Source organism: Pteropus vampyrus, unplaced genomic scaffold (assembly GCF_000151845.1).
Source record: "Pteropus vampyrus isolate Shadow unplaced genomic scaffold, Pvam_2.0 Scaffold131, whole genome shotgun sequence".
NCBI lineage: Eukaryota > Metazoa > Chordata > Mammalia > Chiroptera > Pteropodidae > Pteropus > Pteropus vampyrus.
This window is the reverse complement of record NW_011888912.1, coordinates 2,719,838-2,734,980: the sequence shown is the minus strand read 5'-3', so window position 1 is coordinate 2,734,980 and position 15,143 is coordinate 2,719,838. Positions and strand designations below refer to the sequence as shown.

Below are 15,143 nucleotides of genomic sequence, written 5' to 3'. Positions count from 1 at the left end.
CGGGGCCCCTTCCCCGTCTGGCACCGGGGCTCCGCGGTTCCGCGACGCGTCGCCGCTTCCGGCGTCTGCCAGGTGCTCTCGGAGGCCGTAGGACGGAGCACCTCGGCAGCGGGGCGCAGGAAGGTCCGAGACCCCGACGCCGCGTGAGGGTTATGTCAGCTCGCAGGGATAGCGCCCCAGTCGTTCCGAGCCCCGCGGGGCCCTCGGGAGGTCTTCACAGGCAGTGGGCGTTCGTTCAGACCTTTCTGCGGCTCCGCACTTGCAATTAAGTTGACTTCAGGAAAATGTTTTTGAAAAACATCATATGCTTTGATGACTCATCTCCTTTTCTGTGAAACGGATCTTGCAAAGTTCGAGGGATTATCCAGAGTGCCCACAGAGTGATAAGCGAACTGTAAACAGGACGAGATGAGAATTTAGGATGTTTTTACTAGTCCAAAATTATGGTTGTGAGTTTTGGACTCTCGAAGACCCTGGTTTCATTTTTTTTTTCTTGGATAATTTCAGAAAATTTTGAATTCCGAATAAGTTTGACTCTTAATAACTACCCCACTCATTTCATCCCCCAGAACTTGTCACTGAAGGAAAAAATAGTGCGACAAAGCCTGTCGATAATCAAGAAAATACTTCTTACACTGATTTTTTTGATGTGTAATCTGTAACAGTTCATTTAAGTGACTGTGGCAGTAAAATGAGTAGTGGAGTTTCGATAAGTTTCTATCCTAATAAGGTTCTTTTTTTCAGTATAGAATTACTGCAAGTATTGATTTGCCAATGTTGATGGGCACTTACTAGTAACGTGGAATAGGAAGAGCTTCCGTAGCTTAATCAAGTGACAGTCCGGACAGCTTGCATGGCTTCCATTCAGTGTAGATACTGGGTCTTCATCTGGAGTTTCATTTTAAGAGGAATCTAGATATGTTTCGAAGTCATCATAAATAATTCTTTGCATACTTTAGAAAAAAGCTTATTTTCATTGACTGGCTTTTACTGCTCTAAGTTGAATGCACATTTTTCTTTTGCATTCATTTACTGCACATTTGGTGTACACCTGTTCGGATAGAAAAAGCATATGAAACAGGATCCCCACCTTCTAAATACTTAACCCATTTAATCTCTTATGGATATTAAATAATAGCGATACATGCCTTTTAGAAATTTTATGTTTCATTATTTTATAATTTGAGACAGTCTTCTGAAGATATGCAGGACGTGTATAGTTCCTATTTACAATACCATTTGGTACTGATTATATTAAATGTCAAGTGGTAGGGGCACTCAGTGATCACACAATTCAGAGGAGATGAGATCATTTCACTTGGATTTGCTGCATTGTGGGGCTGATGCCGGGAAGAGGGAAGAGGGGTGCCCTCTACTTGGTGGGTGGTTCTGAGGAAGCCTCCTTAAGCTGTAAAGCTAATCAGAACTGTTCCTTGTCCCCAGTCCTTCAGATGTACTGATTGTTTTTTCTTCTCGTATTGGCAGAGTCCAAGGACCCCTTCCATTCTTTCTCCGTATCGCCTGATGGGAGGCATTATGGCCCCCAAGGACATCATGACGAACACTCATGCTAAGTCCATCCTCAATTCCATGAACTCCCTCAGGAAGAGCAACACCCTCTGTGACGTGACGCTGAGAGTGGAGCAGAAGGACTTCCCGGCCCATCGGATCGTGCTGGCGGCCTGCAGCGATTACTTCTGCGCCATGTTCACCAGCGAGGTAAGACACGGAAGCCTGTCGCCCGCTCCCGGAACCAGATCGTGCACTTGGATGTGACAGTGAGTTTCTGAAGCATGGGGTACATGGGCAGGCTCTGACGTTGGGTTTTACTTGCTGTTTTTTAAATGTTTTCCTGTTTTTCTCTTGCTAGAGTTTAATGTTTTAAAGTGAACGCTAGGGTGATAGGAGGGAAGGACAGGCGTGGGGTTCAGTCCTCATCCCATCTCTCCTTACAATAGGTAAAGAAAATCAGGATTCATTCTACCAGTGTAGATTCCAGAGTAATTTCGGGAGGGAGGAAGAGGACCGTGAGTGACTGTACAGCCAAGTGGAGTCCGACTGGGAAGAGATGCTGTCTCTGGAGTATAAGCAGTTAGCAGAGGGGATCAGGGAAAGCTGGCCTGACGAGAGAAAAGGCAGGCTCACAGTATTAAGGCTGCCTTAGTAATTGGCGAAACACGAGTGAAGGAAAGGTATTGAACACATTAGGAGGTGCTTTCAGAGAGCTGAGCAGGAGAGCACTGTCGGGAAAATTCCCCAGACACGAGAGACCAAAGAAGGAGGCTGACTGCGCCGTCGCCATCAGCGACTATTAAGGAGGTGTACCAACGTCCTGCGGAGCGGGGCGTAGTGGGTCACGGGGACGGCGGGGGGCCGCTCGGACGGATCGGGCGGTCAGTCTGGCTGGGTCTCCATGACCTCAGGGTCATAGAGCAGTCTGTGCATGAGCACTGTGACTTTTTCGTTTTTCAAGATCTCAACTCGGATTTTTAATTTTTAAATAAGTTATCTTGGCTTTTATTAAGCTTGAGTGACGAGGACACCAGTGTTTATTATATCAATTATCTACACTTACACATATGCCTGGAATGTTTCATGATGGGAACATTTTTTAAAAAACCTTTTTAACCACCACTATTTTCTTTATTTTCTTTAGTTAGTCCCATCACCTTAGCGTTGCTGCTGGGTCTGCAGAGGAGAGGTAGTGCCATGACAATGACAGTAACCGCCTCTTATGGGCCAGGTGCCGTGTTAGCGGGTTGCTGAGCTCGTTCACCGCCCTAGGGCTAGATGTTACCGCTCGTTGTCCGAACGAAGCAGTGGTTCTCGTTTTCATATCTCAGATAGTGGATGGCTTGCCCAAAGTCACATGGCTTGTAAATGGTAGAGGTGGGATTTAATCTTAACTTTTCTGACTCTAAAGCCCAAACGATTTTTAACTACCGCACTTCCTCAGCCTCTGAAATATGGATTTTTGTTTTCCAGAATCCAGTTTTAAAGCCAAAACTGTTTGCTAGTAAGAGCCAGTGTGCAGTCACATAGTTGGTAGGAGAAACATGGAAACGTGACAGATGCTTCCAGCTAATGCAAGCTAGCTCTAAATGGTCCTGTGTAATATAACGTTACAGATCCCCATCCTCTACTGTCCCCTATGGTGTCTGCCCAGGCGCATCAGGAGTTGGCTGTCAAGTGGGTAGGGAGTGTGTCACCCAGCAGCTGCTGAGCAGGAAACTAATGGCCTAGAACTACTGCCTGCTCAGCACTGCTGTGCAAGCCTCTTTGTCAGCCTGAAGAAAACATTGGTCTTCACTCTCTCCACATTCAGACTTTAATATGGAGTTATGAAAAAGATTTCTTATTTTTTTCTTATCAGTGATTATGGTCTTTTTTAAAAAAATAAAATAATCTAACATTGGGCACGAAAATACCAGATGGTTTTGTCTTTATTTTTAAGAGAATTAATATAAAGGTGAGCATCCAGAGACCTGGATTCTGGGCTTGATTCTCTTAGGAATTCTATATGAGCCTGGCAACCGTGTAACTTCACCGGATGATCTGTAAATAAAGTGATTCAACCAGATGATTTCATTGTTCTCTTCCAGCCTTGAAATGCTCCTCAGCGTGGTCCATTTGAAAGACCACAAGAGTGAGGCCCAAGCAAGTTTTCTCTCTCTCACTGGTTAGGTCACATGACTTCTTTGAACCTTAGGTCCTTTATGTCCTGAGTGGCAACAGTATCAGACCTGACTATCTTACCAGGTTGCTGCGAGAATCAGATGAAGTAATAGTGAATCGGAACCTCTCTGAAAACTTGTAAAGCGGATATAAATGTGAGATGATCCGTCATTGCTCTAAGTTATCTCAGTGAAGTTTCCATATTTAAGCTATTTGGTGGATGTGAATATAGTTTATTGAATAAGAAACTTCTGGAATAAGTGTTCTTATATGTCTCTGATTATAAATCTTATACTGTTACATGCTAATAAAATATTTTCTCCTCGGCCATTAAAAAACATGAAATCCTACCATTTGCATGGATGGACCTAGAGGTTATCATGCTGAGTGAAATAAGTCAGACAGACAAAGATAAATACCATATGGTTTCACTTATATGCAGAATCTAAGGAACAAAAAGAACAAACTAATCAAAAACAGACTCACAAATATAGTGGACAATTTGGTGATGGACAGAGGGGAGGGAGGTTGGGGGCAGCGAAAATGTGGCGAAGGGTTAAAGAAGTACCAATTACTAGTTGATAGATGGTCACGGGGAGGGGGAGCACGGCATAGGGAATGCAGTCAGCATTAATATGTTGGCTAGGTGGAGGGTCAGGGGAGGGAGGGAGCAATTGGAGGGATAGTTTTATGAACCCTATAGCTAACCAATGTACTGTATACTTGAAACTAAATAAATTTAAAAAATATATTTTCCAAAAATAGTGCACTAGTGACTTTAGTGTTGGGGACTGGTTTTGGTCTTGGTCTTCGGAGCGAATGCTTTTTGACTATTCTGGGCCTATGTAGGGATCAAAGCCGATAAAGACATTTAGTTCAGAGTAGAAGTACCCTGGAGTTTTGTGAGTAATCTGAATTTCTATGATCTAGTAAAATTTTCCTAAGGTAATCAGTTTCTCAGATAGTTTACTGTCCTATAAACTTGAGGGTTTTCACCTGAGCTAGTTTCCTGTGATTAACCAGCCTCATGAAGCACACCTCCAACAGCGTACCATGGCCTAAACATCCCACCACAACTCAGTAATCCCAAAGTGGAAACATCCCACTGCCTTGCAGAAGGATCAGACAACTCGGTCGTGTTCAGTGTCACAGCAGACGGCCCTTAAGGTGACCTGCATGTATCTTTTCATCATTACCAAATGTCGTCTAAGGACAGATGAGACAGTACTGGAGAATCTTGCAGGGTCCTCTCCGAACGTGAAATGTCTTTGAAATTTCACGCTTTACCTTAAAAGCTCAGGGACACTGTGGGTGTGTTTGTGGAACCGCTGCATTCTACTCAGTGATATAGCCATGTTTACTACGAAAGCGGTGTTTCAGACGATTCGCGGGTCGGGTTGGTATTCCGGGGGGCGCTGCCGCACTGCATGCTCCTGGGTTACATACTGTTCCTCCCCCGTTCGAACAGCTTCAACTACGTGCCATGTTTGCTTTATACAAATCAAACAGAATACCTCATAATTTTTAAAAAGATGCGTATTCAATTAGTGTTATTAATGTCCATTCAGGTTCTTGGACAGGAGATGCTGCTTTGACCTTGTGGAGCTATAACTCATGCCCTTTGAATCTCCAGCTCTCAGAGAAGGGGAAACCGTACGTGGACATCCAAGGTCTGACCGCTGCGACCATGGAGATCCTGCTGGACTTCGTGTACACGGAGACGGTGCACGTGACCGTGGAGAATGTGCAGGAGCTGCTCCCTGCAGCCTGTCTGCTTCAGCTGAAAGGTACAGATGCTGCAGTTGCATCGGTCAGGCCAAGGTGGCCTGCACATGCTCACATGAACGGCCACCTTACTCACGGGGTCGTGGAGACAGACGGCAATCGTGTGTCCACCCAGGCACGGAAGGTCAGATTTCAGTCACGGTAGAAAGGGACCTCTCCAGATGTGAGTGTTGGGTTCTTCAGAACAGAACATTTACACCAGTTCTGTGTTTTAAAAAACAGAGGAGGAAATAATACATGGAAACAGCCCCACGAGGAAACAAGAAACTGGCGCTGTCCATTGCCCCCATGGAAGGGACCAGACGCCAGGTGGGTAGGAAGGCCAGGGGGCTCTTTGGGGTAAGGCCTTTTGTACCTTTAATTTTTTGAACCATGTAAATTATGTATTAAAATTTTAATTGCCACACAAAAATGAAAGTAGAAGTTCTCACGGGAGCAGAGCGGTTCCCCTTCCACCTCCCAGTCTGTCTTTCTTAACTGCCAATGATTATTTTCTATTATTTCCAGTTTTTCTGTACAGATGATTGAACATTTTCGGTTTTAATTACATGGTTGAAGCTGTGAAGCTCCTGTATTACTGCACAGCTGTAAAATTAAATTTATACTCTGAACTTTTCAGTTAGAGAAATATGAGCTTGTTGCTAGTATCCTGTTTTTTTCTTCACTGGAGTCTTCTAGTAAATTAAAACAATTTTTTTTCAATTACAGTTGACATTCAACATTATACTAGTTTCAGTTATACAGCATAGTGGTTAAACGTTTGTATTCCTTATGGAGTAAATCTTCGTGTAGAGTAAAAATTAGGTACATAGTGCTGTGTTGTAATTGGTTTTATAGCTTAAGTCCCAAGAGTTTTATAGGCGGCGTGCCGGAGTTTGGGAAGTAGCGGTCTGGCTGCACTTGCTTTGACGCTGAAGCAGAAGCTGTTGTGGAGGGCACATCGTACCAGGCACAGAAATGGGATCCGAATTTCTTAAGCATGAGATTTCTAATCTCAGGAGCATTTGAGACCCGGCTTCCCAGCCTGTGTCATCAGTTAAGCTCACATAAACTCCTATAAAAGTTAAAAAACAACAAAAAACGGTCGGTTGCTTAACACTTCAGATGTCCTTAGGAAGATATAAATATATTTTGTTAATCAGTACATGGGATATTAGACCTGACATTTTTTGTTAAAGAAATGCGCACTTTCCTGTGGTCATTTAGAAGTATTTCATAAGTAAATATAACAATGTGGCACAAAAGACTTCCACTCTGCAGCCTTGTCATTTTTCTTCACTTTACAGAAGAAGCTGTCACTCGAGTGTGCTGCAAGGCTGTTTGCTGTTGCTACTATCAGAATGTCTTGTAGTAGTCTTTTTTTTTTTTTTTAACAGAAAGTATAAGATTTATTTTAGAGAGCTGTGAATTTTGAGGGACATGAAAAAACCGCATAAATATAGAGATATACCATGCTCCTGGATTAAAAGTCTTAACGTAATAAAACCGTTAATCTTTTTCAATTAACTGTATAAATTTCATGCAATTTCAATCAAATACAACAGGCTTTCTTTTTAAATTGAGAATAATGATTTAAGAATGTATATAAGAAAACGAAATATGCAAAATGGCCAAAAATGTTTTTGAAAAAGTAGAAAATAAGGGGAGATTTATTCTTTCTGCTATTAAAATTAAAAACTACTGTGTTCCAGAATCTTCCTCTCAGCCTTTGTTCCCAGGGAACCCAACATGACACAGCTATGATCGGTCTATCACTCAACCATGTTTTGGTGGGATGTCAGAATTTAATTTGAATGCAGTGGTTTTACTCAGATAAAGAGGCATGAAAGGGAAGTCAGTTTACGTTTTCTAAAACTGGACGTTACTGCCAAGTGGGTCTCAGGTGGGCTCCGGACCCAGAAAGCAGTCCTATTGACCCTTTCCTGTTGCCCTGTGCCTTTGGGCTTTGCCTTTTATCCTTTGCCTCTGTGACCTGGCCCTTCTTCTTGACTGGATCATTTGGCTTGTTTCTCATCCAGCACAACTCCTCCCTGTTTTGCTTGCAGTTCTGTGACTTGGCACCCCTCCTGATGCTTTGTTGTGGTGTGGCCACCTTTACGATCCACTTGGCCTTGGCCTGGTATCCAGCTCCATCCTTGCAGGCAGTTCCAGAATTCTCGATTTAGGCATGGCCTCATTCACAATTATACTGCTCCCTCCCTGGAGAAAAGTGTCTCCGGAGGATTGTGACAAGTGGCTAGACTCGGAGCACTTTGGAGTCTGGGGCCATGTCGTATTTATCAGCCAGGTGTTGAGACTGTACTTGCGTTAGTTTGCCACGGCTTCCACAACGAAGCGCCACAGTCTAAGTGGCTTAAAGAACAGAAATTTCATTCCTCACAGATCTGAAAGCTACAAGTCTGAAATCAAGGTGTTGGCAGGGTTGGTTGGTTCTGAGGGCCCCTCTCCTTGGCTTATAGATGGTCATCCTTTCCTGGTGTCTTCACATGGTCTTTCCTCTGTGCATGTCAGTGTCCTAATCTCTTGTATTAGTCTTAAAATTAACCTTTCGTTCTAAACACGAGTTAAGCGGCAGGAAGACCGCATAGGGTATCCCCAGGCAAAAGGTTGCGACAAAGCTGTTTATGCTTCTTGGCCAGTGTGTTTGACAGCATTTAACGTAGATTTGCTTTCTTCGTAACGTAGGCTCTAGTGGTGAGGTTGTGGTAGATAGATCTATTTGAAAGATATATCTGAAAGTCCAAAATGAAACATTTTGTACGGTACTCCATGGTGTATCATCTCAAATATCAGAAACGATAACTGGTCAAAGCATTTTCACTATGAACCTATCTCGCTGTCAAAAACTGTATTTTCTTCATGTTTACCAGTGAGCCTCATGCATATTTACTTCTGTTGAAGTTAACACAAGCCAAAAATAAAATTCTCTGTCTTTTACTCAAACACACGTGCGCGTGCCTGTAGACCCAGATAGACGCAGTGGAGATTAAAAAGCAAATAAAAAGGTGATTTCTCGTCTGATTTTGGGTGTCGGCCTATGTCGAGGAGATGCTATGCATGGTGCACGCCTGGCCGGGCGCCCTGAGTGTCGCCGTCTGTGTCACCGCAGGTGTGAAGCAGGCCTGCTGCGAGTTCCTGGACAGCCAGCTGGACCCATCCAACTGCTTGGGCATCCGGGACTTCGCCGAGACGCACGGCTGTGCTGACCTCATGCAGGCGGCGGAGGTGTTCAGCCAGAAGCACTTTCCGGAGGTGGTGCAGCACGAGGAGTTCATCCTGCTGAGCCAGGGCGAGGTGGAGAAGCTCATCAAGTGCGACGAGATTCAGGTGCGCGCCAGCTGCCCCGCAGCGTTTCGGGCCGGGCCAGGACGTCCGGAGTGGCTGGTGGAGGCACCTGCGCCTGTGGCCGGGCTTCTCAGGCGTGCACCCACGCAGGCTCCACAGGCCCCTTTCAACGGCCCTGAATCACATGCCAGGCTGATTTGCATGTGTTTGGGCGGGAGTTCGCCACCTTCCTTGCTAAAGTGTATGAGCCTAGAGGGTAAGAATTGCTGTTCAGCACGGTGCAGATTAAGCATGAATTGGAAGGGAACCAGATTTTTCTGTTACCCATCCGCTCATTTTACAATCATCTTTTGACATCTGCCATTCTAATTGCACCGTTCTTGGCGGTTTTTAATCTTATTCTCCAAAGCAGCTCCATCTTTCAGCGGAGGAAACAGGCTTCGAGGTCAGCCATCAGACACAGCCAGTAAGTGGTAGAGCCAGGACTCAGATCTGGGCAGCCTGGTCCAGGCTCTTCCCTCAACCACTAGTCTGACTTGGTCTCCGGGCTAGTCTGTTTCCAACTGAGCAAGTCAGGGGCGCTCGCAGAAGTCTTATGTTTCAGATCTACAGACTTGGGAACAGGTCGAGCAAATACTAACCTATTTTTTTATTCAGAAGCTGAGAAGAAACAGTTTGAGAACGCCGTTGTATGGTTGCATCTGTCTAGGAAGACAGCGAATGACACCTTTTTTTCCTTTTCATAGACTAGCGTGAAATAGGAACCAGATGTCTGACTCTCCATTGCTAACTCACGCTTCCTGTTATGTAAGACAATAGCACTTGAACCAGTGGGAAGCAGCACAGCATGTTGGTTGGATCAGCGAGGGCTTTGGAAGCAGATGGAGGTTGCCTCTGGCTGTGTGGCATGTGCCACCCAACCTCTAGTCTCCTCTCCCTTAAAATGTAGGTAACTGGTGCTGAGTCCCCAGGGCTGTTCTGAGCGCTGAGTAAGAGCGTCAGTGCCTGACATATTGAAAGAATTCTCTGTGAAAAATTTCTCCCCAGTAAAGCACGAATGTTGGGGTTTTCCCCTCTTGATTTAGCTGTCCTTTTGCAATTCTAGTTTATTCTGTTTTCAGTAAGATCAAGGATTGAAAAATCCCATTTTAAATTGACGTGTCTGATTTAAACCTAGAATGTGTCGTAATCTAGCGTGCAGTTAGCTATTTAAAACGATCAGCCTGTCATTCTTGAAAAAAAAATTTAAGACAATCCCAGGCAGCGCTCTGCACTCCCTGCGTGGAATCCGTCAGGCTGGGTTGGTTCGGCTTCCCATGCAAAGGGCATGTAGGTTTCTGGCACCACTGTCATAGTCTGTGCACCGCCACCGTTTGCCTAGAGTGCCAGAGGAGCCTCCAAGTGCCTCGCAGCTCTCAGTCCTTGTCCACTGTCCCACCCGTGCTCCCCAGGGGAGTGTACCAGCATGGATGCGATCAGACCGCCAGCCTGCATGGGGCGTCTTCGTGGTATCCAGGTGCTCTTAGAGTGATGCGGTCTGGTCCTTGTTTACTTCTCCAGCTTGATCTGTCACTTTTCTCCCTCCCTCCCGCGCTGCACTGCACCAGCCTTCTGTCATTTCCCTTGCTGCCAGCTCTTTGTGTAGGACAGGGCCGGGCCGTTGGACGGGAGGACCTGAGTGCGCCGTTTAGCTCACTAGCCACCCGGAGCAGTTGTGCGCCCGAGACGTGGCCGGTGTGGCTCAGAAGCCGAGCTGTGACGCTGGTTTTACCTTGTGTGAATGTGGCCGCTCGTGGCTGGTGGCCCCATGTGGGACAGTGCGGCCCCGGGGGTGTGCCGTGCTCTGCCTTGGAGGACTCTCCCCACTGTCCCCCGCTAACTGCTGCTCCGCCACCAGATTGGAAACTGCCGCTTCTGCAGGGAGGCCATCCCTGCACCCCTCAGTCGAGGTTAGGAAACCCCAGTTTTCTGCCTCGTAGGCTGCCTCCTGTGTGGTGTGGCATGGCCACATGCTCCTTTCTCCACTGGTCTTCTCTCCCACGTGGAGGTGCCCACGTGTGACACGCACACCAGCGAATGAGCCGCTGTCTCTGGTTCCCGGCACTCGGTCGGTGAACCCCTCAAAGCGTTTTCCGTGTTTCCACTTCTTAGAAAGCGGTCACAGGTGGTTTCGTTGCCCGGGTGCAGTCACACGCGGGACGGCGTCTCGGGACAGATCCACTGGGCTGGCGGGAAGGACGCAGGACCTGCGCCCTGGTGTGTCTCCGTGGAAGGTCCTTGGTGTCGTTGCGCCCAGCGCTGTTCAGAGGTGTCACAGGGTTACGCTCTGTCCTGCATGAGCTTAGACCTGAGCTCCCTGAGTGACTGTCAGGCCCGTTACCTCAAGTAGCAGGAGGCCTCGTACCCCGCGGTTGCTCAGGTGCCCATGGATGATGCCTTGAATGACGTACAGAGGTTCCAGCCCCACAGGCTCGAGCGGGTGGTAGGGGCAGGCCTGGCGGTCATCACTCATCTCGGACACACAAAAGTGATTTTAAGAGTCAGTTTTGAACAGGACAACAGTTTCTCCCCCCGCTCCCTGAAAATTTCAGAAGAGACCAGAAAAAAGTTGCAAAATGGGAAAAATTCTCAAGTGAAAACCAGCCTGTGACTGATGGTTTATTAGGCACGATCTATCTTCGATATTTTACCCCATTTGATTATAATTTTCCTCCCGGTCTTGGTGAGTCATGTTGGAAGAGATTGTTTTCCTGAGAACCCAGCTGTCCCTGGAAGATGGGAAACCGTGGTGACTGGGGGTGGGGACCAGGCAGGAGAAGCAAGTATGGCTACGTGTCGTGGGTGTGAGACCACTGGAGAAGCAGAGGCCTGGGACGTGTGACTGTGCCTTCGCAGGTGGACTCTGAAGAGCCGGTGTTCGAGGCCGTCCTCACCTGGGTGAAGCACGCGGGGAAAGAGCGGGAGGAGTGCCTGCCTGAGCTGCTGCAGTACGTCCGCATGCCCCTGCTGACGCCCCGCTACATCACCGACGTGGTGGACGCCGAGGTGAGGCGCCGCCACAGGGTCCAGGACCTTGTCCCCAGCTTGCTTCTGCAGGCACAGGGCTGCTGGCCGCCCTCTCCAGGGAGTGCCAAGGAGGGTGGCGCTAGGGAGTCTCCCGGCCACTGCTTGGCGAGTCAGCTGCTGACACAGATGAAAATCTGTGGTTTAATTTAACGTTCTGCTTTGTTGACTTTTTGTTTTACATAAGCAACATCGGGTGATAAATTTTGTCCCCTTCTTCATTAAACAAATTATTTCAAATTGCCCTGAAAAAGGTACTTTGCTATCAGGTTTCTTTATTTTTGGTCTCTGGCGAAGCTAAGGTGAAAGTTGGTTGATGCATTTTAGTTTATTTACAAAAGAATTTCTCCAATATAACTTTATTTTTCGCATCGCCTGGCCTACCTGGACCATATCTTGGGGGACGTTGGCTTGTGACACATGGGTCAGGCCCAGGTCAGCGAGCGTCGCCTTCTGACCAGCCCACGTCTCTTTGAGAGTTCCCTACAAACACAGGTTCCGGCTGTCCACATGAGAACGGCCAGGCTCCCCTCTCACTCTTCCTCCCTCGTGATTTCTCCCTCACAACTCACCCGGATGCCGCTGACCTGGACTCTCGAGACAGACTCGGCACCGAGACCCCAAAGGCACCAGCTGCCTGCGGTGGGGGGGCCCGAGGTGCGGGAGCGCTGTGGCAGTTCACGGGCACCAGGCTCGGCCCTGCGCAGCGCGGGGACGGTGCAGGGTGCATCCGGGGAGACGGGAGGTCAGCAGTGCGGCGGTCTGCCAGGCAGTGCGACAGTGCCGTGAGCCTCAGGAAAGCAGCCTCAGACAAGCCTGGCCTCTTCTGTCGTCCCTGGAAATAACAAGCCTTTTGGTTGCTCTTAAAAGTGGTGTTAGTTGTGACGTGCTTGCCTTCGTTTAGTCACCGGAGGGTGTACAGAGAAGAGCGGTTATTGTCAGTGCCACCCTGGGTGGGGATGCTCCCAGTGTACACCTTAGAGCGTTTGACTTTCGAACCAGGTAACATACAGTTTGTTCCAAAACGTTTTTAATCCTGCATGGTTATCACCAGCAGCCGTCCTGGGTTTCCGTATTAAGAAGTGAACTGCAGCTCAATCATGAGTGTGCCGCTCACACCTGTAACGTTGGAGGTGGCCCCGGTGGCCCACCTTGCTGTCTGCTCTGTTCCAGCCCTTCATTCGCTGCAGTTTGCAGTGCAGGGACCTCGTCGATGAGGCAAAGAAGTTCCATCTGAGGCCTGAACTGCGAAGTCAGATGCAAGGACCCAGGACGCGGGCTCGTCTAGGTAAGCTGGCCTCTGGGCACAAGAGGGGACATTTTTCAACTTCCCCTCGCCAGGTGTCATGACATAGTTAAAAAGAACATTCTGGGAAAAAAAAAAAAAGAAAAAAAAAAACCTCGTTTCAGATCTGTTTTTAATCTTTTATTAATTGTGTCATCTCAGATAAATCACTTTGCCATCTGAGCTTCGTCCCCTATAAACCAAGCATACTTCCCTATTTTATGTCTCTCTGGAGGATTGAATGAGATGGGGTGTGTGAAAGCACTTTGAAAGTTGTCAAGTATTATGCACTCTAAGTTTGTAATTTTATTTCAATATATTTGGAATCTGTGAATTGGAAATTATTTCAAATGCCACGTAGTAAGTGGTATGGTCCCACCCACCTCTCCCGTTCTCCCTGTGTGTTTTCCATTCTGGATGAAAAGAAGGAGAGAAGCAGCAGTGTACTGTGAAGTCCAGGCTCAGCATGGCTGAGGGCACAGGTGTTTGGGCAGCGGCACGCAGTGGTGAGAGCCTAGGCTCTGAACCGGACCGTGGGTGCAGGCCCCCGTTTCCCACCTACTGGGCATACTGACTTTGCCAGGAGACCTGACCTCTCTGCCTCGACTGCCTCATCTATAAAACGGGGTCAGCATAGGTCCTACCTCAAAGGTCATTATGAAGAGTGGTCGAGGTAATTCATGTAAAAGGCTTAGAACAGTGCTTGACACATGGTGAGTGCTACATATGTTAGCTATTATTTTAGCAAACAGACCTAGGTTCAAGCCCCAGTCCCACCAATGACTGGTCGTGTGACTCTGGGCAAGGTTTCCCTTTACCTGAGCCTGCGGTCGCGGTTATACGCTCACTGTGAGAGATGCCTGGCGTAGCTGGCACTACGTGGTATCAGATACTCTTCCATTCCTGTCCTCCCTGTTCCGCTGCTTCAGGAGCCTGGCTACAGTGTGTGAAAGCTAAGGTGCTAATTGATAATTAAGCTGTTCACTGCTAGATTTAAGTAGAATGATGATTTATTCCCTGCATTTTCTAACGGTGTAAGTACTATATGTCAATGTAGAAGTTCTAGAAACAGAGAAGCAAAAAATAAAAGTCATCCATAATCCCATCATTTAGAGATATTACTATTTTTTTTAAGAGAACTCTTAAAGAAGTAGTATGTGACACTGTTCTACTAGGTGATAAAACGTGGTCTGTAACACGTACTATGTACAAAGATACACAGCACGAGATAGATTGAAGGACTAAGGGTGAAAAACCGTGATAAAATTAGGAGAAATTATAGGAAAATACATAACTTCTAGGTGGGAGCCTGTTTTCTATTTTTAATTGTTAAAATTTACCAGCTTAATCATTTTTAAATGCACAGTGTAGTAGTGTTAAACACACTCACATTGTCGAGCAGCCAGTGCCCAGGGCCCTTCACCTTACATTACTGACAATCGGACCCGTCACAGCACAAGTCCGGCTTCTCACCCCCCACCCCGGGAGGGACCTTTTCAACTAAAATGAAAGCCTAGAACCTTTCAAGGTTAGGTGACTGCCTCTTTTTTTTTTCCCCCAATTGATGGCAAAAGACAAAGTCAAAAGACTTGGACTGGGAGAAAATATATTCAATATATATGACACAAGGTTAATATTTTTGATATTAAAAGGATCCACATAATAAGAAAAAGAACAGGAACCTGGTAAAGATTGAGATGTGCAGGCGGCACAGAGGGCGGGGAGGGTGAGTGGACAGTAGGGTAGGCGCCGCCAGCCAGCAGGCCTGGACATGAAGTGAGATGTGACACATTACGCCCTTTGTGCCCCACCTCTGGGGATCTACATAGAAATAACATGTTTTATGGAAGTAGTCACATTCAAGTAAAGCCGCGTGTGAGAATGTTCACAGAAGATGCTAACATTGCCAGAAGGAAGGACCACGACCTGAATCTCATCCGCAGGGGAGTGAGTGGTTGATGGAGCCGAGGAGCGTCGGGGCGTGGTCGCGGGCGCGTGGGGGCGTCGGGGCGTGATCGCGTGGGGAGTGGTCGCAGCCGCGTGGAGCGTC

At 47.2% G+C, this 15,143-nt stretch overlaps 1 protein-coding gene across 2 annotated transcripts in view; it reads left to right on the top strand.

Moving 5' to 3' along the window:
- Positions 1-1,461: 1,461 nt before the first annotated feature.
- The window catches only part of KLHL12 (kelch like family member 12), a 22,189-nt gene continuing 8,507 nt past the window's right edge, over positions 1,462-15,143 (top strand). The window contains exons 1-6 of one of the 2 annotated variants that reach the window (XM_011367289.2): positions 1,462-1,719; positions 5,309-5,462; positions 5,683-5,769; positions 8,570-8,787; positions 11,641-11,790; positions 12,982-13,096. In XM_011367289.2, coding sequence (XP_011365591.1) covers positions 1,525-1,719; positions 5,309-5,462; positions 5,683-5,769; positions 8,570-8,787; positions 11,641-11,790; positions 12,982-13,096 — 919 coding nt within the window. In that variant the 5' untranslated portion in view covers positions 1,462-1,524. The remainder of the gene's footprint in view (positions 1,720-5,308; positions 5,463-5,682; positions 5,770-8,569; positions 8,788-11,640; positions 11,791-12,981; positions 13,097-15,143) is intronic. The other variant, XM_011367290.2, reaches the window with a different exon arrangement.